This window comes from Strix aluco, chromosome 13 (genome assembly GCF_031877795.1).
Source record: "Strix aluco isolate bStrAlu1 chromosome 13, bStrAlu1.hap1, whole genome shotgun sequence".
NCBI lineage: Eukaryota > Metazoa > Chordata > Aves > Strigiformes > Strigidae > Strix > Strix aluco.
The window spans coordinates 14,001,336-14,027,404 of NC_133943.1; the positions used below are offsets into that span (position 1 = coordinate 14,001,336).

At 37.2% G+C, this 26,069-nt stretch overlaps 1 protein-coding gene across 2 annotated transcripts in view; it reads left to right on the forward strand.

Annotated features, from left to right (window-relative positions):
* The window catches only part of GABRG2 (gamma-aminobutyric acid type A receptor subunit gamma2), a 72,036-nt gene that overhangs the window by 10,742 nt on the left and 35,225 nt on the right, over positions 1-26,069 (forward strand). For both annotated transcript variants that reach the window (XM_074838985.1, XM_074838986.1), the window contains exons 2-6: positions 13,431-13,579; positions 15,222-15,289; positions 16,267-16,487; positions 20,838-20,920; positions 21,623-21,760. In XM_074838985.1, coding sequence (XP_074695086.1) covers positions 13,431-13,579; positions 15,222-15,289; positions 16,267-16,487; positions 20,838-20,920; positions 21,623-21,760 — 659 coding nt within the window. The remainder of the gene's footprint in view (positions 1-13,430; positions 13,580-15,221; positions 15,290-16,266; positions 16,488-20,837; positions 20,921-21,622; positions 21,761-26,069) is intronic.

Here is a 26,069-nt window from a genome sequence, read left to right on the forward strand (position 1 = left end):
TCCAGAGAGACTTAACTTCTCATAAATTAAATTAAGCTATTCCAAATTATTTGCTATTATTATCCAACCACTTTTAACCACTTTCATACCCACTTAATATACTTTAACTACTTAATATCCAGTCAGTTTTACTCTGGGTATACTTCTTAATAAGGATTATTTCTATAATGAGTTCCAGAATTTACTATTCAGTCATCTAGGGATTATATGTGTGAAAACAAACTCTGTATGGATTTGATTTTAAGAGGGAATAGGAATAATTTTAGCCTTACAGATTTCAAAAAATGGATTTTATTTTAAGCTTTGAAATAAAATTAATCTTTGGGCAGAAACCAAGAATTTCAACTCACTTAGTAACTTTGAAAAAGTTCTGAGTATATGATGGCTTTTGGAGAGTATTAGAAGAGAAAATTGTTTGCAGTTTTAATTATATAATTTGTTAAGGAGGAAAAAAAAAGAGGAAACATACTATATCTGGATAATCAATTCTTCTGTAATGGTCCTCAAAGCACTGTCTCTTTCAATCTCTCTATAGTAGATAAGCAGCAGAGGTGATTAAATTCATTGCAGTATATATTCAGATTAAAAAATGAGAAACATTTGTTATCTGCAATTGTTACCTGCATATGCAATGTTCTGAGCTCCTCAATAAAATACTAATGAAAGGATTTAATGAAAAAACCCAGAGGCTTAATACTCAAATTATGCCCAGCCATAAATAGTATGTATTTTAAATACAACTTCTCATTTTAGTTTACCTGCAAGAATTCCAGACAGCATGTGAAGAGTGCATTTCTTTAGCAGAGACACATCTGCAATAACACCTTGGGAAACTGAGGCAGCTAAACTGGGGTTCAATTCTGCATGGAATCTAGCATTCAGGCCTTCATCAAGGAAAGCACTTTCACTTCTGTTCAAATGTTTACCAACATGGTTTTCTGCACCAGGATCAGAATACTGAGCACTTGGCAGTATGAAAAGCATAATCCTGGAAAATGACAGATATAAGATAAAAATCCCAATATTGCCAGCAAGTGTATTCCAGTTATGTCCTCTCTTCTAAATTATTTCACTGGTAATGTCTCCTGGAAAACTGTAGAGCTTGGAATAGCACCTGTTCTTTATTTATCAAATTATTTTGAGGTATATTTGCCACATTCCCCAGGGATTCAGGAGGATAAACTGCATGTAGAAGTTTTGCTTCAGTGGCTTCCAGTGCAATTTCTTCTCATCAATACTCTGCCATTTTGTGTAAATCTGTAGCTCACAAAAAGCTGCTGGAGCTGTAGCAAGGGAAACTGAAGATTAATTTATCCATGTGAGAAATATGCTGTGATTAGTAAAACCTCCTTATCCTCCCTTACCTTCCATTAATTTCAGGGGTTTGCCCTCTTTCCAAATTTTCAGGTCTCCATTCTCACCTGATGGTCCCATCTGGCATCTGCTCGAGTCATGAAAAGACTCTTCCTGTTTTTAAAAAGTTCCTGATTATGTAGTTTGGATAAGATCCACAAAGGACCAACAAAATCCATGAAGCATCATGGTGTCTTCTCTATAGCAACTAGGGTCTGAAACCATCTTCATTTTGCCATTTAGCTTATTCTTAGCTGCCATGATGCTTTGTGTGGCTGCCCTAAGTATCTTAATGGATTCTGCTTCAGTGCTCACAAAAGTACAATCTCCGTAAATGACACATGTAGCTGGTGCTCACACCTCTTAAACGGAGCCCCCACAGCTGGGAATGGACTAGCTCAAGATGACCTGTTCAGATGGTAGCAGCTGCCTATCACTACTAGGTCTTGTACTGATTCACCCTTAAAGCTTTGCTGACATGCCATGGTGGATGATTCATAGAGCTCTGAAAAAGGGCCAAGAAAACCTGCTGGGGATCTGGAAATTGTGGTCTGAATATGTGGATGTTTTGGTGTACATCTGAAACAGTCTCTGCAGCATGTTTAGTGGATCCTTTGACTTAGCCACAGTATAGAGCTGCAATGAAGATGAGGAGAAAAAAAACCTATCCTCTTAGATAAGCTTTTGAACTGAAGGAAGCATTTTTACCTATGTATGTCTTTCCGTACTTTGTACCACTCTCTGTAGTATCTTCTGCACTCTGTATTCCATTGCTAAACATATTTTGAAACTCTAGTTACATGAGTCTACATCTCCTAGACCTTAATGTGGTTTCTCCCTCTCCAGGAATTTCAGAAATAAATCGGTCATAGTTGTACCTTATAAACTTGGTTTCCAATGCAGTTTTTCAAAATAATGTTTTTGTAATATATTTATGGCCACATCTACTGATATTTCTGACCCTTGTAGCCAGTTCCACACATTAATCAAACCCACTCTTAGCTTCTGCTTGTACTCGGTTATAGTTCTGATTCTTGCCCTCTTTTTGAGTTATGAGGCATCCATCTTCATCTCTGAATACCATCTACTTATAAAATAAGTTTCTAGTAGCTTTCTCTTTAAAGGTTCCTTTCCTTTTACAAAGACAAACTTCTCTGATCATAGTAAGAACAATGACAGTTTATAAAATAAAATTATACTATATTGATGAGATAGTCAAAAAAGGTATGCCAAAATATTTCTGAAGGAAAAAGAAAAGTCTGGGAGATATATGTTTGTATGTGTGTGAAATACAAATTGCTCCTATTTTCCTGGTGTTTTGACTAGCATTAATAGTCACATTTAAATATAAGGCATGGGAAGATAGGCTTTGCAGTGATCATTATGCCTAGCCCACTCAAATGTCAAAAATTTCAGAGTTAGGTAGAATTTGCATGTTATGTGCTTTACATTTTACTTATTGGAGACTGATAGGCCAAAAAGAGAGAAATGACACTGACTGAACACATACACAGTTTTTTCTCATTAAAATAAAGTTACAGAGTCACCGTATTATTTATTAGTTAACACCATTAAAACAACTCACCATTTTTCAGAAAAAGATTTTGAAGGTCTTGCATTAAAAGCTGAATACACTTAACAGTGAGATTTTCTTCCTATGGAATAGATATCCAGAGTATGTATTTTACATCTTTTACTGTACTCCTGGCATTTCTTTCTGAAGTTATGTTCCAAAACATTTGTCATAGTAGGGCATAAATAGGAAAGGAAGATGTAGCAGCTTTGCATCCATATTTACCTTGGAAGGAACATTTGTGAACTGTAGCATGTAGCCCTGCAACACAACACTGCCATTGCTAATGACAAGCCATAATCTTTGCACTGAGCTTGCAAGGCCTCAGGACAGAGGGTTGTCAGGCCTGCTGGGTCTGAACTTTTCTTGACTTGCCCACAGCTTTGTTTTACTTAGTTTAGCTACTATGGCAATTTCACTAATTGACCAGGCATCTATGGCTAATTTGACTTTTTGTATGGTACACCCATAGTTTTATATAGACAATAGTAACAAGCAGTGAGTCTGTGAAGAATGAGTTATCTGCATAGTTATGTAATGCAGAGAAATACAAGCCTAGTATGACAGCAGGAGCCTTGAGAAGTGGATATGGGATGCAGTATAGAGGGGTACAGGCATGGGGTGACATTGCCATTGAATAACCCCGCCTGGGTGCACATTACAGCAGAGGTGCTGACGATCCTTATCCAGAAGCTAGGATGTTCATATGCCCCACAGAATTAAGGAGATGCTGACACGAAGCCATCCCAATAGTACCAACCACCAAGGAAAGTCCAACAGAATTCCACAACAAAACCAACATAGGCCATTTCATCAAAATAAATAAATAAATTCCATAGGGGAAATTCAGGCACACTTGTTGACAATTTTCCTACTCAGCTGACATAGAGACATTAGCTTGCCACTTACATTCTTAATGTATCACACATCTACCCTGTTATCAGAACTAAATTCTACATCCACCCCTGCACAGTCTGTTTTATGAGCATGAGTGCAAACAGCGTCTTGCATGATATGTTGGTTTATGTGGGAACACATGGGTTACTATTGGTTACCATGCATTAAAAATGAAGTTAAATCAGAAGCATTGTTTAAAAAAACCCAAGGAAAACCAGTTTAATTTTCACCATTTGCTTACACTCATTTTGTGAATGAGTTAGCTTCATAAGTTAAAGACATGTATCAAGCAACTATTTTCTGTTCATTCAGCTCTTTCAAGACACATTTCTTTCTAATAAACATTTCAGTAATGATACTTCCATGATCTGAAAGAAGCAAGAATTAAGAATATACTCAGAATAAATCTATACTTGTTTTAAGTTTATTTTTGACCGGCTCCCTAATCATTCAGGGTTTATCTGACCCACTTGGTTTACCAAAGATAGGGCCTAGAATGTTGCTGATAAGTACGATGGAAGTGTGATTCCCAGCCATGCAATGTCATTTCCTAAGGCATGGTTAGTGATTGTTTCTTCCTCCATAATGAGATGGCTTACCATCATGCCTAGTCTTCATCAAACACAAATAAAAAGGCACATTTATGTGCCTATTTATGTTGTAAAAATGGTTTACACTTACATGCAGAGATGATATAACTTGGCTTATCATAGCAAGTAGAAGGACACTAATCCTTTAACTGGGGTAAGCATTCAATGTTCCTGACTCCCAGCCCAACCCTAGGAATACCACATTATAGAGCTTTGCTGTGTACTGAGACGTAGAAGACAAGAACGAAAACATTCCCTGGCAGATTTAATTCTAATGAGGATTTATATTAGTTTAACTCAAATTTTAAAGCTCACATCTGTAAACAAATAAAGGTATTCTAAACCTCAAAAAAAGGCTCAGGAGGGTTACTCAATAAGCAAAACTGCTGACATTTCTAGCACCTCACATGTTTGTTTTTAAACATTGTCAGATAGTGATGTGAAGATGACTACATCATGAATGATTGACTGCAGAAGTGACTTCCTTCTGGGTGAAATTACCATGCTGACAAAATATAAAAAAAAAAATTGTGCAAGTATTTTGAAAAGCCATGAATATGAGTACCTCATAGGGTATTACAGAACAAGAATCTTTATGTCATTTTTCAAATCTAATTGAGCAATAGGATTGGGGTTTTTGAGCTAATGTTGTTTAAATAGAAGGCTGGAGGGCATCCATGTTTTCCTAATCTTACTCACTGAGAACAGAATTAAGCTTTTTGCTCCTCTTGTTAATTTATAGTGAGATTTTAGAGCAATCTTTTCTAAAAGTAATGTACCTTATTGGAGAAGAGAAATTACATATAATAGTAATAGATGACAATTCCATACAATAAAACACAGCCAGAAAAAATGAAGAGAACTCACACTAAAAAACACCTAGTTGGATCACATTTCAGTAATGGCTATTAACTCCTTCTCTTGAGCTCTCCCAGGTACAGTGGAAATCTATAGGAGCTGAGTAATAGCAACAGGCAAAAATCATGCCCCAAGTGCCTTAGATTTCATGTGCAGAGACGCATAGAACAGTTTTAAAAGAAATTTAAAGAGGAGAGAAGGGGCTGGGAGGGGAGGGGAAAGAAGTGAAGAGGATAGGAAGGTAAACCAAAAAATAAAACTTCGGAGGCTCACCTAATTCCAAGGTTACATCTTTTGCAATTAGATACAGCTAGAGAATTTCAGATAAAGTAGCAGATCAACTCAAGCTAACCTGGTGATGCAGAAGAATATGTGAACATATTTCTCCCTTTTCTGTTTGTTTCTATCTAATGCTTTCCTTTGCTTGCCACTAAAATGAGTAGCCATAACCACAGTAAAAAGAGATACATGAGTAGATTATATAATGTCCAGTAAACAAGATGTAAGGAAACATATTCATACAAGCTTCCAGCTCAAAAAAAATTTGAAATAATCATCTTAAGTTATGGAGGCTTATTTGAATCATCTGGTCACATCTTAGACTCCTCCAGAGTTCTCTTAAGTATAAATGTTGCACTTCAGGCTCAGGCTGTTCAAAATTATGATGTGTGCTTGTTTCTATAATTATCTCTCTTGTTCCTTACTGGCTATACAAATTTGTTTCACCCCTCTACATTTTGCTATCCTCCCTGGGGGCAGCATATATTTCATCTCCCTGCCCGCAAGTTTTATATTATGGTGTAATTCAGTTTTGGACAATTCCATCGGTCTGTTCTGATAGATCTGAAGATAGAAATCCCTTATTAACTTATTTAACCAATGTGCCTCAACTTTCTGCTGGAGAAATGGATTCTAGACTGGGTGCTACATTTCAGCTTTTGGTTCTTTGCTAGGTGCTAACACTGGTCCCTGATTCTGGTAATTTTGGTGACAATTGGCCATGAGCCCTTGTGTTGGTACTAGAAATATTTAAAAAGGGACAATAATCCTCATGCTCACTCATGACTTGAATCCAATCAGTTGTGCACTGCAAAAATGGCACGGCAATTTTTCAGTACAGTGAACTAGAAAACAGTAAATACTACAAACCACAAGTTTTACTGGTAGCACTCTCAATAAATGCACTCCAAAGGGCTTTTTTAAAAAGCATTTTCACAAACTTACAGGAAGGAAACAAAACTTAAACCAAGTTAAATTTTCAACTTTTCTGAGTAAACACTTTCTGAAGTAACATTCAGCTGAATCTGCAAATATGGAAAGGAGATGTTTTAACTATAACGGGCTAAAATTTATGATGTGATAAGGTGCCGTAGCTAATGTGAGTGCACGTCTTGGGAAAGATGTAGAATGCCTGGAAGATAAACAAGTCTGCTATGATTGACAGTTTTATAGCGACTAATGCAAAACCATCATCGCCATGTAACATTTTAGAAGTCTGTGAAGAGGTTTAAGATTTGGGCTGCTTTACTCAAAATGGCTGACAAGTACTAGTGAGGATACTCTGAGTTGCTGAATAACTAGAAGGCAGACTGTAAAATCCACAGCATGACAGTTAGGTGCTGCGTTGCCAGGTATCATCTCATTCAGTGGAAAACAGTGTAAATGTTCACAGGAATCTGACCGTCCTTTAAATCTCAATGTAGCGATAGTTTTCAGAAATGACTGATTGCTGGCAATCTAGGGCCTTCATGTACTGTAAAGACGACTGAAAAGTTATCTGCTGGGAGTACTCGTCTGTGCTACTCTAGTGATTTCTGGGTCTTGAATACCCATTTTGAGACTTGTGAGCTCAGTCCCTACTTAATCTTAGTGTTTCAGCTGTAGTGCTTTATTTATGAGAAGTGTAGTATTATTTTAATAATTTCTTTCTTGTACACTTCAGTACCTCTGTGACTTAGGAATGACAGAAAAACTCAGCTTTGTTTTGTTTTTAAGCAGTGATCACTTCATGACAAGTTTTTAAATACACAATTTGAATAATTCACGGACTGATAGCTGTAGCAGTAGCAGTTGCATAGGAAATAAACTATCTTCTACAGCTGACCTACCTAAAATCCAACCTACCCAAACCATGAAGTAGAGATAAAAACTATTCTTTCTCATGAACTTCCTCAGCCTCCCTCGCTACATGACTATGTCAAGTGGTCAAATTGCAGCTAATACTCCCTAGAGACCAAGTCTGAAAGAAGCTTTTCTGGAAACACTGTGAATCTAGTATTTCAGGCTCTTCTGGAACAAAGCTCCATCCAGGTACCAGAATTGCAGTCTCACCAGACCCAGAACTCTAGGTGGAGGGAGCAGGACAACAAGACACTTTCTTTGTGATTTCTTAGCACAAACTGCTCAATACAGTCTCCATTTCCTTTTATGGAACTTCTGATAACTGGGAACTTCTTTTCCTCTTTAAGCAAAGCATTATTCTTCGTTTCCATCTCTGATGTGGGAATTGACTTGGAATGAGATTAATTTTCACATTTCATGATTTGCAATCCTGAGAGAAGTGAAGGTTGGGTATTGTGATGAACATTTAGTAGTAAAAGAGAAAATAGGTATCATGGTCCTTGTCACAGCCTTAGGATTTAAACAATACAAATGGACAGAATAGAAACATGAACAGGGAGAGAGAATTCAGCACACAGCTTTGTGAAAACATTTTCTATTTCAACTGAGATAGCTTTACTTAAAATATGATTGGCAGTCAAGAAGAGAGAATATAGATACAGCTAGATTTCCACAGACACTGTAATCTCCTGCAAATACACTATTCTCTACATACTCATATGCCACATCTGCATACAGCATCTCTGTATCCACAGTGGGAACTTGGAATATGTCCTTCCCTCGCAGTGACCGAATTATCATAATGAATAATGTATGGCCTACAGATTAGGGTAATTTTTTATGCACATCAGAGAATGAATTTAGCTTGACTGTTCATTAAGTTAAACAGTGCTGTTAGGTAAAATAGAAAGCCTTGTTTCAGTCCTTCACTGAGAGGTAGAAAACATTGGTGCTTTAAGTGGAAGACTCACTTCCACTACTGTATGCATGAGTAGTTTAGTAAATCTTTGCTGTAGGCTCCACAGCTTCTATAGCCTACTTGGTATAAAAGATTAAATTGGTCATATTCTTTTGACAAATAAACTTAAGTTTTTAATTCAACTAATTAGTTGTTGGTTATTCAGTACTGCTATAGGTCTTTTTCTTCAGGGACTTTGTGGCTACTATGGTTCTGCTTGTAAACAGCTATACAGTAGCAGGCAAATTCCAGGGATAATTGACATGTGAAGTTTCCTAATAGAACAACTTGGAAATAGTTAAAATTCATTTTCTGTATTTAGAAAAGTTAAAGGATGGAGCCACAGCAGGTACAAATTGGCATATCTTATTTAAAGTCACCAGACTTACAGAGATTTTGACCAGCTGAATGTATGACCTCACATCTGAATGTTGAAAGACTGAACAGTCATGGGAAGTTTTTGCAACAGAGAAGAGTATCATTTACCTTCTACTACTTGTAACAAGTTGTGAAAATCATGTTCTTGTGGATTAGGAAATATGTACCTTATTTCAAAGGGATATCCTTTGTGAGCTATTACTCACTAGTGAAATAAAATGTGCTCAATCTGTCTCTCAGTTTAGACTGAAAAATTATCGCTGCTGTCTGTGATTTTAAATAATATATACTGTCTCTTTACCAACATATGGTATGTCATTCCAAGAAATGCTATGTATGATTATTCTGGAAGTTACATTAGAGTGTCTGATATAGAGATGTCATGGAACAGCAGAGATCATCAAAAGTTATAATGCTGACTTTATGTTAGCAATTAACTAAAAACACAGTAGTTTTGAATTAGAAAATCTACCCTTTATTTTGAATTTTGAACTAAAGAATTTAAGTCAAAGGGCTTGAAAGGATAATAATATAAGACAGCTAAATACCATCAATATAATTATTTGCTAAATTTTACTAAAGTGATGATTATTTTTACATAGGTATCAATCTTACTTGCACGGAAACGAAAGCAAAAAAGAAAATAAATCATACTGAATCTATTAAAAAGAGGAACGGATTCCTAAACTGTAATGAGGACTTCCATGGTTTTAGACTGCTAAGAGAACAGTGTATCTGCACATTAACGAAACCTTTGACTAATTGGCTTTTCTGTGTCTTCTAGATAAGGTTCAGAAAAGAAGATGGAAAAAAATTATTTTCCTAACAGATCAGTGATTTTTCAGCAGAGATATCCTCTGGGACTGATTGAACTAATCTTCTACAATTTCAGCATATTGCCAGTATAGAAATAATGCCTTTAGTGCTAAGGGGTCTGTAAAAGAGGCTATGCCAATGACATAGAACATCTTGTCACTAGTACTTTATCCCTTGGTTGGTGAACCCAGTTCTACCTGCAGTAGGTATCTCTGCCACAGAGGTTACACTTTCTCCATGAGTGATTAAATGTTGCCCAGATGGTACTGCAAAAAACTTATGGGTGATGTGTACTAGCAAAGATCTGGAGAATCTAGTTGTGAGTTTGTGTAATCTCTGTGCTGAAGTTACACCTCACCAGTGAGCTATATAAATGTTATAAATCAAGCAACAACTTCTTTAATGCAGAATTAGGATTAGTATGTGTATTTTACAGTGAGGAAGACAAGAAACATAAGTTAAAACTCTTTTTAGCCCCTGCCATGGTAAAAACTCCATTGGCAAAATGAGGTTTGTATGTAATGGTAGATTGAGATACCAGTTCGTAGATCTTTGCACATTTTATCAAAAAAATTTTAAAAATATGACTAAATCTTGTGCTGTCATCCACCCCACAAATATTCATGTAGTCCAAATTAATGCACTTCCTGGTCTAAATTAATAAATGATTATTAGCATGTAGTGATTTCTGCCCTCTGTCTAATTTGTGAAGAAGTATTTCAAGTAATATGACACATACAAAGAGCCCCCCTTGAATGTTCGGCACGCTCATGGTTATGTATACATGTACGTAATTAATTACAATCACAGCTGCCTCACGCAGGCTTAGGTGGCAAACTGAGCAGGGATTGGACCAGATGACCTCCAAAAGCATGTTCTAACTTTAATTACTTTACAACTTGAAGTTTCAAGATTAGGTTCTGACCCTCTTAAGCCATCTCTTTTCCAAACAAGGAAACTGAATTTATGTAGAGCAGTCTTGCACACATGGCATTAATGTCAGAAGTGAGAATATCTCAAACAGATTTTGTATTAGTGTATGAAGCATTAACTTTCAAAAAATTATACTGTAATCTGCAAGTAGGTAAATATGTGCTTCTTTGCATACCTATATTACTAGATTTGAAAACTTCTAGCAGTCATAAAAATAAAAACATATTTCAGTATGCATTTGGGTGTAATCTGGGCTTTATCAAATCTGTTCTGGACATTAAAAGCACTTGCAAAATTTAGGCCATATAATCAGAAGGATTGATCTCAAAGTTTTAAGGAGATGAAAAGGGTTTTGTCATTATAACTTTCATTAGTATTAATGGCGTTGCACAGCTAAAGCCCTGCTCATCTGGATAGAGATGCACCTCTGATTGTTCTGGCTAGTAAGCAGTTTTACACAGACAATTGGATACCCATGCTAACTTATGATCCACTTGGAATTCATATAAAAGCTGGAATTCAGTGGTCTTTTTCCCTAGTTCCATTGGCTGTGTTCCCTCTCCTCTCTCTCATACTAATCTCATAAAGCATTTGCTGTTTTTTGAGATTTAGAGTGCCAAAATGGCTTGAAATGGCAGATGAGCAAACAAATAGCTATTTCTTTCCTACAAATAATTACCAAGAGGAAATGGAAGTTTTAGTCACTGTGGGCTGCTGTTCAATAATGTCATTCTAGATTTGAGACACATCCTAGACAAACATACTTTTTCATCACTGTCAAGACTCTGCTAACTAGCTGTTTGACTTTTGAAGCTTTCTCATCACATTAGTATTAGGAACACATTATCTTTGTGAAAGAATGTATTTGATTTACATTTTCCATTCAGAAAAAATATTCTTTTTTGAGAATGGATATTTAATTGGTTATAAAACAGGAGTATGGCTTTTTATATATAAAGTTGGGTTTTTTCAGTCACTTTGCATAGACTGAAAACATATAAACTAGTGCCTTCTGTTTGCAAAGACTTTATTTAGAAGGATTTCCTTTCCTCCAGGAGGGAGAACCTCACTTCAGTTATGTTCCTTTGAATTACAGTTAGATCTTTGAACTCCAGACAGCTGAATAAACAAATTTTCCCCACCGATTTAATTATCCTGGCCTGTTTGTCAGTACCAGTAGAATACTATATAGCACACTGCCAATTAAAACTCCATTCCTGACTGCCAGCAAAACACTACAGGTTCAGGCCTGTGTAGCCAGAGGGAGGAGGTTGGATTGCCTGTTCTTGATCTGGGAAGCTGAAGCTCCCGGATGCGTGTGGCTGGCACAGGGTGGGTTAGGTGGTGCCTGGAGGCTGCAGTCAGGGGCACTCAGTACACGAAGTGAAGGCACAGATTAGCCTAGCTTCACTAGCAGCTTCCAAGCTCAATTCAGTATAATGCAAGACTGGCTCTCATGCGCATGCTACGCATTCCTAGTTATTACAGCCCTATGCGCAGGCTCAGGCAGCTTCAAATTTCACTGTACTTTCAGGACCTTCTGGGAAACAGTGTTATACAGAGAGGCATAGATGTGCTGTGGCTCTTTCCTGTTAGGCTGTGCCCATGGGGAAGAAAGAAGCTAAAACCTCTTTCATAGTTAAGTTGTATTTGTGCAGTTGGCTTACAGCTCCCAAATGCCCAACATGGGAAAGCCTCCAGGCCATCCACTCTTCGTAGGTATAAGCAGGGCGCAGCAGGATAGCACTGTAGGGAGGAGTGAGCAAGAACTGAGCTGAGCAAAAATCTGCTCTCTGAGACTCCGGGACTAGTCATCTGTTTACTATTGCACCCACGGCCATGGTCAGCTGTGACTGCTTTCAATCTTGTGTACCAAGCATGAGTTCCAGCCCCCGTGACAATCTACTTGTCTGTGTTCTTTCCTACTTCTGTACAGATTCTGGCTGAAATGGGAAAATAATGAAATTTTCTGCTTTTGACCCATTCGTATCCAAACTCCACCCATTGGCTTAAGACATTTGTAGTATCATTAAGATTTTTCATATCCAGCAGTGCTGAAACCTTGTCACAGAAGCAGGTCAGGAAAGAAGGGCACTGGCATATTATGCAAAAATTTACAGTTGCCTAGCACCATTCAGCTGACTAGCACTGACATTCTGAAATGAAAATATCTGATGATGTCATATTCTAAAGTAGTTTCTATGTTCTCCTCTAGAATGGGAGGCACAGATTTGAAGAAAACAAAACATCCATTGAGGCTAGTCTACACTTTACTGATTCCTAACTTGCCCTTTTTACTGTGCTAAGCAGGTTGAATTATACTAGATCTGCTGTCATACTGCTCAGTAGCAGAAAAAAATGGTAGACAGACCTTTTATCCTCTCTGGGTTCTAGTTAGCAAAAGTGAAAACGAAAACAACTGGCAAAAATTTGTGCTGAAGTTTCCAAATGCACAATAAGCTCAAGTTCATCAGAGTGGAGAAAAGCTGTGTGACAGTTTGTTTGAATGAATCTAATTATTGGTCTTGTCAGTAATGTGTTGCATCAAATCATTCTCTCAAAGAGAAATAACGCAACAACCCTGTGTACATACTAAGTGATATTTTGGTGGAGAGTTGCATAAGCTCAGCGACAATTAGATTTGTTTCATAACAGGTCCCACCTGAGTCAGAGAAAAAATCGGCATGCCAAAGGTGATAAGCACTGGTATTCCTTCAAATAGGCAGAGTATGATCTCAATTGTACTAAAAGGAAATGTTGCTAAAGTGAACTGTAACCTCAGCTGTTATGTGACATCTTTACTGTGAGTGTCCTTTTATAAAGCAGGCAATTTTTCAATGTTTTGTACAGAACTATTAAAACCTGAATTATGTGTGTATTGTCTCTGAAGAGGTTACTTACAAATTAGTGTTTTTCAAGGCTTTCCATTTCTTCATTTTTATTTCTTTAACAGTTCCACCCAAAAGGGAGATGATGATTATGAAGATTACACTTCAAATAAGACTTGGGTTTTGACTCCCAAAGTCCATGAGAGTGATGTCACTCTTATTTTAAATGGCTTGCTGGAAGGATATGACAACAAGTTGAGACCTGACATAGGAGGTATGTTTTTACACCATTTTTGATTAAGCAGTGAAAAGAGAGCATTTTCATACCGCATATACACAGGAAGCAGAATCCATTCAAAATAGTTTGTGAAAACAAACTACAATGTAGTAAAACACCAGTGGCATGAAAAGTAGTCACGATTTTGGAAGCTGACATAAATTAAGATTACTAAATCTGTTCTGAGGTATCTAATAAGACTGTTGTGATTTGATGAATCAGGCTGCTCGTAACGATGCACCTGCACAGGAAGTGTGGAATTTAACTTTTGGGAAATGAAAAAGCAAGTTCTTATCTTTTTTGTATATCTAAGTGAGGGTGTTAGAGAATCACAAATAACATATTGAAAAGGAAGGCCAAAATGAGGATAATGAAGTGTGATCCTTGTGTGATGTGACGGACACAGACAGAGCCTCTAACAGCAGCAGGTCTGCATTGACTGATGCAGCATGGGCCCTCACCTGCACAGCAGGGCCAGAAGTCACTGGGGCACAGAGGAAGAGGTTCACAAAAGATAACTGCAGTCACGTAAGGCCAACCTCCCTAGATTTCACCCACAGACAGTATAAGTATATAGACCCAAGCTGGGACTCATAACGGAAGTCTTATTTGACTGAATCACCTTTTATAGGAGCCTTTTATAGGAGCCTTCCTCTCCACTGATTATTGAGGGAGCTCGAAGAGACAGATCTCCCTGAGCTGCTGCAAGTCAGGTTGCAAAGGCCCATGTGTGCACAGAACAGACAGACAATACCTCTGTAGAAGAGGATATAGCAGTAGTGAGATTATAGAAAAACGTAAAGAGAATTCATGGATGAGGCAGGCAGAGGAAAGCAGAGAGCAGCAAGGTTAATGAAGGAAGCTGTTTCTATCGAGTTTATAGAGGCTTATAAACTAAGGAATTTTTCACAGTGAGGGATAACATGAGTATTTAACCTTCAGTGTATGTATATAGTGTAAATTAGCAGAGGAATTTGTTTTATTCTTCCAATCCAAGACTTTAGAGAACAGAAAAAAATTAAGCATTCATAAAAGCATCTGGGAAAAAAAAAAAAAACATGTTTTAGTCAAGGTGTATAAGATTAAGAAAGCTACAATAGAGTAATTTCAAAATAAATTAGTCTAACAACTGTTTTTCATTCCTGCTTTAGAGCCTTGAGTATTATTTTTGCTTTGGGCTCATGAATTGTTACTTACCTACAGCCATGTCTGCAGGCAACAGCAGTCATGTTGCAGTTGGCATCATAATGTAAAACGAGTGATGCAAGACATCACAAGAAGAATAAGTTTGCTTTCGTTGATAGCGTTTTGACAGATATGCTGCTGTGCCCTGACACAAAATACACACACTCTCAGTCAGATATGACTCACTCTAAGGTAACAACAGTGGTTTCAGTATTTGTTCTCATAGTGAATTTGTTCTGATAGAATAAATGATATAAGAGTTGGTCTCGGAGTGTCTCCAGCTAATTTCAAACTGGAGACATCGTTGCAAATTTGTATTTATCGTATATGCACATTTAACTGTGAGGTAACCATAGCCATACAAAAGAGGTACTATAATTTTTTGCTTGTGTTTGACTTTCATGTAGTTGATTTTGACCTTCACTCCTGTTACTGGTTCTTGTTTCTCTTACAGTTAAACCGACAGTAATTCACACTGACATGTACGTAAATAGCATTGGGCCTGTGAATGCTATCAATATGGTAAGTAAATGATTGCCAGTTTTTCTACAATGTTCACATTGTTACAAAGCCCCCATCATTTTTGACATTACAAAGCTTCCATTAGTTTTAATGTTGTGCTATACCTATATTAATTTTTAAATCTCGTTATTATTACTATGGAGGTGAGGACTATGTGAATCTCTACAAGACAGGGAAAATGAGCCCTCTGCTGAAGAAAATGTATTAACAATAGTTTTAACATATCCTCACACTTTTATGTGCTTGACTTTCAAGTGCTTTGTGACAGTTTAACTTGTATAATACTGAGCTTCCAGATTGCTAGAAAATTAGGAAAACCATTCACCAGTGATACTATCACTCTTGCCACCAATACAGAAAAGGAAAAAAAGCCTAGATCCTCTCTCCTCTCCTCTTTTCAAAGTTCCTACAGAAAAATTTATTTATATCTTTGTACAGGTGAGGGAAAGTGGTCTAGCCTTAGCACAATGTCTACTTCGTTCTTGTAGTTTTCATGTGCAGAAAGAAATCTCAGATTGCTCTTTTCCATCCTGTAATTCTCTTTGCAGCTTCTGGCTGCCCAGTGGTGCCAGGGAAAGTGAGGCCTCACAACTTCTGATATTAACTGGGGGGCACAGACAATTAAAACAGTCAAGTCAGCTCGAATTTTTCCTGTCCTAGATCCAGCGGAATAAGTAATTGTTCTCTGATCTGTTCAGGTGGGGGTTGAGGTGTAGGGACACAGAATTAGAAAGGTGCATATACCACTCAATTGCATCTTAGTTTTACGTTTCAGTGTGAAAATAACAGAAATTTTTTTTTAAACATACTATTTGATAAACCATGCCCTCAAAAATTGACAAAAAAATTTTTATCAGTTCCAGTATCATCTTCTGTAGTTCACATTTTTTTTCATATGAAATTAAGGAAAGCATATCAGGAGTTATGTCAAATGCTGGGTGCTATGTTTTCATCAGTATTTCTGGTTAACACAACAGGAATATACAATTGATATATTTTTCGCCCAAACGTGGTATGACAGACGTCTGAAGTTCAACAGCACTATAAAAGTGCTCAGATTAAACAGCAACATGGTTGGGAAGATCTGGATACCAGATACTTTTTTCCGAAATTCCAAGAAAGCTGATGCTCATTGGATAACAACTCCTAATAGGATGCTCAGGATCTGGAATGACGGCAGAGTGTTGTACACATTGAGGTATTTATACCTGACTTTAATTTCAGTTTCTCTAGAGAAAGCCAAAGAGAAAGGTCCTGTGAATTCAGGTCATTTGACATTAATCTGAAGGAAAAAACACTGGGTTTTCCTATTTACTTATGCATACAACTCTGAAAAAGGAAAATGTTTAGCAGATATTACTTGCATGCAATTTATTTTATAATGTAAAGAGTTTTATTTCTTCCTATAGATTGTACTGTCTTGCTCCACAATACTCACTTTCATATACTAAAATCAATATAAACGTTGTTATAGTAATTCATCTTCATTTTCACATATGTTTTATTGTTTGCTACTAGTTTGTCCTTTTTATTGGGTTAAACTGATGAATTCAAAATATCCTTGAATTAAGTAGATGGTATAAAAGGAGGTATTATATACATCAAAGGCCCCTTATTCTGAATTGATTACCATTTAACTAGATGTGGCTCTACCCTGCAAGAGCATTTTATTCCTCAAATATCTTTTGAAAATAAGGATTATCATTTCAGCATTGGTCATTTAGGGTTTAATCCAAAACCAACACATATGCCCTGTTCCACTAAAATTTTCATGAATCTGAACTTGATATGCTCATCTCCAGATTTCTCAGTCACGTGCATAGCTTTTCTTTCAAGATTACCTTTAAAAACTGTCTTTTCAATAATTAAGTTATGCATATGCCTACATTTAAGTGTAACATATGCAATATATGACAACTCAAATATATATTCCCAGTGACCATAAGATACTTCCAGATGTGAAAATCCTAAGTGCATTCTTCTTTTACTTTTTCTCACATGGGTTATAATATTTGGTTCTATGTAATATGTAGATAAAGACAGCATTTGTTCAAGAGAATTTATAACTCAAAATGAGAGTACAGAATCAAAGATGTTAGATATAAGACCATCTGAGTTTTAGACTGCATTTTTTTCAGTGTTGTTTCTGCTTTTGTTTTATTGGGTGGCAGAAATAAAATTTTGAAGAAAAGTACATTCATAATTTTAATGAGTGTACTTTTAATTTTAACTTTGGTTAAGACAACCTTTCAATGTTGCAACTGTCTGAATTACAAAAAGGAGTTTTATTTCATAGTTACTTTACATTCATTACACATTGCATCACCAGAAGAGATAAGAGAATAATCGAAATTGAAATCCAGTGCAAATCAAAGTCAGTCTGATAAAGAAGATCCTAGGTCCACTTTTGAAATGTTAAATTTGGACTTAGCTACACCACTCTGGATTTTGTTACCTTTCTCTTCAAACCCCTCAGTTTCTCTCATTAGAAAGAGATATTGACTGATAGAATTTAAAAACAGTTATCTGTTATTAATGTGTGCTTAGTTGTTCTAGCGAGTCACAGCAAGCACCAGTAAGGATTCAACCTGGATTAATCCAGAAGTGTGATAGCATCATCACAGATCTGGATTTCTGTCCTCAAAAGAAGAGGGCTCTGGAAGAGTTGGTTGATTTTCTCAGTCACCTCCCCCCAGGCTCAAGAACAGTCCATCCTGACCAGCGGGAAATCAAGCAAAGTTAGCAGGCAGGCTGCATGGATCAGCACAAAGCTCCTGACAAAACACAAATGTGAAAAGAAATTGTACTAGAGGTGGAAGCAGAGACAGGTGACCCAGCAGTAATACAGAGATGCTGTCTGAGCACTCAGGGACAGGGTTAGAAAAGTTCATCTGGATTCAAATCTGACTAGGGACATGAAAACAAGAAGGGTTTCTACAGATACATCCTCAGTAAAAGGAAGACTAGGGAAAATGTAGGTGTGCTGATGAATGGGAATGGGGACCTTGTCAGAAGGGACACCAAAAAGGCCAAGGTACACAGTGCCTTCTGTGCCTCAGTCTTTACTGGTAAAACGCTACTTTCAGCAATCCCAAGTGCCTGAGACCAGTAGGAAAGTGGAGCAAGGAAGGCTTACCTTTGGCAGAGGAGGATCAGGTATGGGCTAAATAAGTGGACATTGAGGTGGATTGAATATGCCTGAACTGCCAGGCTCAAAGGGTTAACATCAGTGGCATGAAAGACAACTGGACAGCAGTCACTAGTGGTGTATGCCCCAGTTTTGTACTAGCCCAATACAGTTTAACATCTTCACATCTTCATTAATAACTTGGATAATAGGACAGAGTGCACCCTCAGCATGTCTGCAGAAAATATAAAACTGGGAGGAGCGATTAATATATCATAGGGTTGCGCTACCACTCAGATGGACTTCAACATGCCTGAGAAATGGGCCAAGAGGAATCTCATGGCGTTCAACAAAGGAAAATGTCATCCTGAACCAGGGGAAGAATAAGCCCATGCAGCAGTACAGGGTGGGGGCCAGCCAGCTGAAAAGCACCTTGCAGAGAAAGAGCTGGTGTCACATCTCTGACACCTGGGGATCCTGGTGGACATTCATCACGAGCCAGCAAAGTGCCCCTGAAGCAAAGGCAAACATCCTGGATTACATTAGTAAGACTGTTGCCAGCAGGTCGATGGAGATGATCCTTCTCTTCTGTCCAGTACTAGTGAGACACATCTGGAGTGCTGGGTCCAGTGCTAGGCTGCCCCGTACAAGCGGGATATGAGCCTACTGAAGCAAGTGCTATGAAGGCCCACTAAGATGCTGAAGGGCTGGGAGCATCTGATGTGCAGAGAGAGGCTGAGGGAGCTGGTGCTTCAGCCCAGAGTAGAGAAGGTTCAGAGGATCTTATCAATGTGTGTAATGTGGGTGAGGGTAAAGAAGGCAGTGGATGGAAGGGGTAAAGAAGGCACAGACATAACCTTCTCAGTGGTATCCAGTGATAGGACAGGAGGCAATGGGCACAGGCTGAAGTACAGGAAATTCTGTTTAAAGATAAGAAGAAATTTTTTTACTGTGAGAATGGTCAAACAATGGAACAGGTTGCCCAGAAAACTCCATGCTTGGAGATGTTCAAACCCTGGGTTGTGCTTTGTGCTAGGGAATGAAATCTACTCAATTCCACAAGAGAAAACAAATAAAAACCAGCAGTAAATCTGAGCCTATCCCAAATTCAAACAGTGTTAAATATATTCACCAGAGAAAAGGCAATATTGAAGAAAGAACTTAGTCTTTTTTTTTTTTGATCCATATTATGATTATCTTGAAATGAAACTGAAGATGATGGAAATGAGAAGACAAAGGGCAGTAACAGCACACAGAATCAGCTCTCTTCTGTGTCACAAACAGAACTTCCCTTAGTTTCAAAGGAGATTAGATTTATTCCTAAATCCCTAATGCAGAAAAGTTTCCTTTTGACTTCATTAATTTGGTGGCTAGTGGTCACAGCATCCCTCTGCATCCCACAGTATGAGACTCAGGGAGTCATTTGCATGCAGCACCTATATGCAGGAGTCAGGGGACAACCCCAGCTCATAGGATTGCTCATTGGGACATCCAGGAATCAGCAAAGATCAGAAAACTACAGTTTTCCTAGAGACTTATGGAACAAATAAACATCAGTCTGCCTTTTTTTCCCCCCTCCTTTTCCTTTTTCCCTCTCTCACCACATCTTTTCCCTCCTTTCTAAAGTCCAAGCATCATGCAGCTCATGGCAGGGCTGGGGCAATGTATAGGCTAGCAACAATTAATGGACCAAATGAAAAGTGGTAGATATTTTAGCAGGCATATCAGGGGATACATCTCATCTAATTTTGGCTTTCTAAAAGTACATATCTCTACCTAATCTATAGCACCTGCACCACCTGAGTTATCGTGAAGGTTCTCCTGATACTCAGTGGAGAGAAACACCTTTCAGTACATTCTTCTGATTTAAATGTCTTATTTTGGAATGAAATTAAGTATATCCTCAGAGTGCCTTCCCACTAGCTATGAAGGTAGTCTAGATGGCTGTCTTGGATGCAGATGTCTAAATTTGGACTCCCATCCATCATTTCTGAAATAGAATTTTTGTCACATAAAATACATTTCCTTAGTGCATTATGGCATGTTGTGACACAGAGATTTGTCACTGGTCATGAGATGACCTGTATATCTACTTATGGATTTGCCAGTCATGAGTAATGTTGCCATTTCAGATGCATAGGAACAGAACTTTAATACCTTATTCTATTACACAGTCCAGAAAGTAAATGATCAGGGCCTATTTAACCAAAAAAGAAACGCTGCTTATCAGTAACCATGATGTCTTCCTATGCTTGGAATATCTAAATGAAGACATACATATCAATATTTTACTTTTGCTTTATCCATATATATATATATTATATTTGCATATTTCATAGTCAGGTTCCATATTAGTAAGATGTAGTTTTCAGGATAAGCTTCTCAAGTACGTTCTGTATATCCCCATCTCTTTCTCCTCAGGCTGACAATCGATGCTGAGTGTCAGCTACAGTTACACAACTTCCCAATGGATGCCCATTCCTGCCCCCTGGAATTTTCAAGCTGTAAGTAACATGCTTAGAAATATCCCTTTTCCGACCCACACTGAACCATTTATTATAAATTTATATTTACATACTTGGAGTCAGCAAGAGTTATGTTCTCAACTAGACATAGTCCAATGGTTTTCAGTTTTATTTTGAACTTATTTGCAAGTGCATGAATCATATACATTCACAAATATAATTGAAGAATGTTATATAAAAAAGGATTCAAGTTCTGGGACCTATGTGATTAATTTATGCTTATATCTTAGCATAACAGTAGAAATTTTTACTTTCAGCATCGAAGTGTCATGGCCTGATACCTTCCCCTGTGCATGGATGTTTTACTATTGCAATAGCTGGAGTGAAGAGTTTGACATTTTGCAGTCAGGTCAATGTGTGAATTCCAGGTCCAGCTGCAGACTTTTTGGCATAATTGAAAGATGGGCAAAACTGTATCCTATTGGGTCCACAAAAGTGTAAAACTAATTTTTGAAAAATTTATCTCAAGTGCTATTTTAATTTATAATAAATAAAATAAAATGTGACATTAAGTAAAAGGCGCTACTAAGTAACTTGAGAAAAACATACCTATAATTTACTTGTAATATGCTTCTCCAGTTTTTTCCAGAAATAGAAAATAGTATTTTAACTCCCCAAAGTACACTAAAAACCTAGCAATGACTATGAAACAAAGCATTCTGTATTTTCCATTGCAATAAGATGGCTACCCAAGAGAAGAGATCATTTACCAGTGGAAGCGCAGCTCAGTGGAGGTGGGGGACACCAGGTCCTGGAGGCTTTACCAGTTCTCCTTTACAGGATTAAGAAATACAACTGAGGTGGTGAAGACTACTTCAGGTAAGACAACTGATCTGTTTACTTTCAGATTCATTTAGGATTTTATTAACAGAAAGAAAGAAAGAAATATCCATTTAGAACTTAGTATTGGCACTTCACTGAACAATTATAGTCTTTTAAATACCTGTGGAACCATCCAGGCTTTAGTATTTCTGAAGAAGAACTCACAGGAAGAAAAATAAGTTGTCATCTACTGTCCATTCTTGTCCTCCAAGAAATACGTAGAACTGTCAGAAGAAAGCCACTACTACCTGGGGTGGGTGTAGAAAACAGCACAGCTAGCCACTAACTGATAATCTGATACTGATGTGAATACTTTTCAATCCCCTTCCAACTTCCAGAAGCAGAAAGTAAGAATGCACAGAAATGAAATTTGAAGGCCCAAACTCTTTACTACAGCACCTCCAAGTTTATTTTGTACCTTAAGACAGGTCACATTCAACTCTCATTAAGGATAAGAGTCTTACAAATCAGTCTCTCAAATGATTTTCCTGCACATTTCTATCTCCTTGGAAACAAGTAATGGAATTTAAAATGATAAATGAGAAAGTACCCGGCATTTAATAAATATAGCAATTTTAACCCTACTAACTAAGCAGAAAAATGCATTCTTCTAGACATATATATTGTTTTATTTCTCAGTGGAAAGAAAATCAGTGAATATAAAAAAGGATGTAAAGAGGAATTGCATATTAATATTCTTGTGTGTTCATAATATCCCTTGTCTTTGGTTTCTTACTTTCAAAAAAACCAGTGAAATGAAAGCAGTTTTTCTTTTCAGATTGCTTTTGATTTTTACATTATTTTATTTTTCTGGTAAATATATTGATTTAAATTCAGACATCTGTGTTAATTCTTCAGAAATATCTCCATTTTATTTTTAAAAGGTCAGCGTTGCTGTTATATTCAAAAGGAGAGTGAGATACGGTAGAGTTGAGAGGAGCCTGCTGTGCATTACACTGGAGCGCAAACAAAGAGGTCAAGAATTAATTTAAGTTCCAACTCCTGAATCACTGGACATTAAGCACCAATGACATGTTTAGTCTTATGAGCAGGGTAAAAATGGAATGAAGCCTTCCAGCTGTAGCCACATTTGTCTTATGGCATCTTCTGCCATTTTAGCTGAGGAAGATATTTAGTCAGCTATTCAAGAAAGCCTTGACCTTTCTCATTTTCCCAGGAAAATAAAAATACAGGTGCAAAAGAGGACAAGAGAGCAGCATGTGTGTGAGCCATAGCTGCTAATAACCACCATTATACATGACATGGTAGAATTGCTCTCAAAGCAAAAATATAAATAACGGCACATCTCACCTCAGACTACCCCTGCAACAGGCAAAACACAGAAGGCAGCAGTGTACTCAAGTGCAGTCTAAGGTTTCATCCTGCCCAGGTTGGAAACTAACTTTATTTCAGCCTTAATTCGAGTTTCTTTTTATTTGCTCTTTTTCTTTCCTTTTCTGCTTGAGCCCTTCTCTAATATTTTTCTTTTTCGCCAGAGATAGAAAGTAATAAAATCTTAACATGCTACAAGATTCATATCCACTGATTCAGCACATCTTGCACTGGTGAATCAAAAGCACTCCCTAATGTTCTGCTAATGTGAAGAAAGTGCATACTGGGAAACAAACAGTAAAACACAGAAAGCAAAAAGATACTTTCCAATGCAAAGAAAACGTTTACTTTTTCAGGGGATAGCCATTCAAGCTTGTAGTACTCACCTGGAGTACTACCATAATGTTGCATCAGTAGCTTTTAATATGACGACACACACCAGCCCTTTTAATTCGCTTTTAAAAAAAATAATTAGCATCTAGCATGCACTTTAAAGCAGCAAAGAGTCACTCTAGTCATCACTTGATTCCTAAGAAGAAATGCTCATGAAAGCTATTCAGCCTGCTGAGCTGCTTTCAAAGACCTGCTGAGTACAAAAAATTGGAAAAATGTCCTGTGTATATATTTCTTCTGCTGCAGTTATCTTATGTTTGATTTTCCTTGCTCCTCTTGTTTTTATGACCACAGATATGCAAGAAAATTAGATTTTATTTTGATCTAGATGCAGTATATAAATAATTAGAAGATGGAAAGAAAAAAAAAAAAACCAACAAAATAGGGATTGTAATGAATCTGGTCTATCTCCTACAAATATTTTGCTAAAGCTGGTGGAGCTTAAAGAGTGTTCATTGCTTCCCTAAGTACCCTATTAGCATGCTGGGAACTACATTAAGTCCAATACTCCTCAGCCAGACCCATAGTCTACCTAAAATTACTCTTACATGCACATGTTATCAATAGTTTTCCCAAAAGAAAATAAAAATATTCCAGACTTATAGATTTACTATCAACCTACATGCAGCCTGAGTACGCAAGTCAAATGTTTGAATGCCCATATACCCATGAGACTTTATGCAACTAATTGCAGTGCTGTGTATAATAGAATTTAGGTGCAAACTAATGACAGTAGAACTGCCAATGCTTTGGTGGGGATATGAACTGAGGTACAGTAGAGGAGGCAATGGAAAGATTAATGAGATGTTGGAAATAGTACTATACTATACTTCTAAGAACTCTTCCCCAAAATGAAATTTAGATTACTACAGAAAACAGAGAAATGTGAACACAAGAAGGGGGACTTAGAGACTATGAGATTGAATAGTTACAGAACACAAGGAACCTGGTAGTAGAGTTAAGGCATTTTAAACTGGAATAAACTTTCCATATCTGCATTTACTCCATTTCAAAACAAGCTCTTGTTTTCAGCTTCATGCCTCCCAGTGACTAACACATTCTAGTCCTTGAGGGCTATGCTTGCTTGGTGACTGGAGCAGAAAAGAGAATCAGAAAGGATGGCTGAGACTTGGTCATTACAAACTCCGTTACCCCTCTTTCTGTCATGCCATAGCTGAACTTTTGAGATGTGGGCTGTTACAGGCAGAGAAGAACAAGGACTGTTTGAGTGTAAGCTTCATAAAATCTGACGGACTTGCTGAAGTGACCACATTTATCTGCTGCTCCTCCTTTACATGCGCTGCAGAAATAGAAGATTAACTGAAAGGTTCAGATGTTGGAATTCTGTCCCTGATCAGTTAGCAAATCCCAATAACAGCAGAAAAAAGCAACTGGAATATTACAAACCATCCTGTTTCTCTTATCTGAAGTGACTCATCCTGAGTTGTCAGCTTGTTTCTCTCTAAACTGAGCATTCACATGTGACTCTAATTTTCTTTGAAAGTCACAGACAAGCAATAAGAAATGACTTAGCTAATGGAATCCACTGTCCATTACTAGTGGGGACTGTTAGGAAAAGTTAACTCTCAACCTGCTGCCCTGGGAACATTTCATTAAAATGACTAAAAAGTCTGTACATTCAATAATATATTATCTGTATATTTTTTTCCTTCTTTCACAACATCCTCTGCTGTGAAAACAGCAGTGGTTTAGTTTAGATTATTTGTGGTAAAGTGCATGTTAAGACATAATATCGTCTGAGTTATATAAACAGTTGACCTCAAACACTGACAAACTGAGATGGGTTTAAGATCTATTGTATTATTGAAGTACGTCCGTAATTACTGCTCAAACAGGGCATACCTCCATCATTTATTAAGAAACTACCATTTCTCTTGTGTGGCCTTTTTGCTTACAGTGTAAGGCCCCATCCACTGAATGATAGTGAGATTCTCCAATAAAAAAAGGATGAGCTAATGGAAAAGTCTAGAGAATAAAAATTCACCTACTTCTGAAATTTGGATGGATGCTGCCATGAGTAGTCCTTACAAAGAAAACATCAGAGTTACAAAATCCTACTTCAAACCTAATGCTCAGGTTTCATAGTAAAGCCAGTTGCTTTACTGACATGGTCAGGGTTCATATTATGCTTACAATGTCTTTAGTTATTTAAGAGTATGTGATTTATTAGACACATGGTCTATACATGGGACAAATGTGAAAGTAGCTGGCGAATGTGGCAGAAAGCAGACAGCATAAAAAGAAAAAGTTGTATCATACAATAAGCAGCAATAATAAAGAGAAGAAAACAAAAAATGACTGCTCTAGCACAGGACATACTTTCCCATCCTCCATATTCTCCATATTCATTTCATATTGCACAATACATTTAACTTGAATGTCAGTTCTTATTTTTTGCTTTAAAAAACACTCTATATGTAATTTCTGACCTTTTATATTCACTGTGGATTAAAAATAAGAAACAATTTAGGAGAGAAAATAGTCCAGCAAGTCCACCATTTGTGAATCATATCAGCAAATGCTGATGTTCTTCACTTTTTGGATGTCAAAATGAAAATAT